The sequence below is a fragment of the Hippocampus comes genome, unplaced genomic scaffold (genome assembly GCF_001891065.2).
Source record: "Hippocampus comes isolate QL1 unplaced genomic scaffold, H_comes_QL1_v1.1 scaffold7, whole genome shotgun sequence".
NCBI lineage: Eukaryota > Metazoa > Chordata > Actinopteri > Syngnathiformes > Syngnathidae > Hippocampus > Hippocampus comes.
Window position 1 is genome coordinate 3,349,927 of NW_017842060.1, and position 802 is coordinate 3,350,728.

Sequence of the window (802 nt, forward strand, 5' to 3'; positions counted from 1 at the left end):
GGTGCGCCCGCTGACCAGCAGAACTCGGCGACGTCCTTCCTGTCGCTCGTGTCCATGACCTCATCGGCCGCCTTGCTCAAAGAGGTGGCGGCCAGGGCGGCGGGGAACCTGCTCAGCGAGAAGAAGGAAGGCTCCCCACTGTCGGGCGGCGGTGGCGTCCTCCAAGAGGATGTCAAGCCCCTGCTGGACAAGAACCACAAAACCCCCACCCCGTCGACACCCACCCAGGGCCTGGAGCTGTTGTTGCCCTCTACACCCAAAGGAAGAGGAAAACCCAACAGTCAAGCAGGTAATTGATATGATCTACTTCGAACCTTTGAGTCAAGGCACCCATTTTGCGTTTGAAAAATCTCTCCCCACCGCAAAAAGGATTATTTGTACACTGTGTTTAAGACAGTTTGGATGTGCTCTTTTCTCCCTCCTACATTGCCAAGGTATTGCAGATCCTCAAAATCAGGTACCTCAGACTCGGGCGCAATGAAATGTAATCGGGAAATCCCGAACGGCGACTATGGATGATTAACATTTCCCCAAATTGTTCAGTCTGCCACCTGGAGTCAGCTGTGTGAAACAACCGTAGTAAGCGAAAGCTTTCTCCATCAAATCAAGCTTCCTTTGTCATTCCATTTTTTTTTTCTTTTGCCGTTTGCCATCATCTGCATAAGAAATATTCACCTAGTCAAGGACAAGTGATGATGGACACGAGAGGATTGTTTTCGCAATATATATTGTTCTATCGCCCAGTTCAAACCTCCAACCCCCTGCCCTCAATGATTTCAGTGTGCACTGTTAGTGGGCCGGA

The 802-nt window shown here is 50.5% G+C and overlaps 1 protein-coding gene across 3 annotated transcripts in view; it reads left to right on the plus strand.

Annotated features, from left to right (window-relative positions):
• The window catches only part of znf827 (zinc finger protein 827), a 69,823-nt gene that overhangs the window by 30,200 nt on the left and 38,821 nt on the right, over window positions 1-802 (plus strand). For 2 of the 3 annotated variants that reach the window (XM_019862344.1, XM_019862345.1), the window contains exon 3: window positions 1-289. The exons of the other annotated variant lie outside the window; for it this stretch is intronic. In XM_019862344.1, the coding sequence (XP_019717903.1) occupies window positions 1-289 (289 nt within the window). The remainder of the gene's footprint in view (window positions 290-802) is intronic. 3 annotated transcript variants of the gene reach the window in all.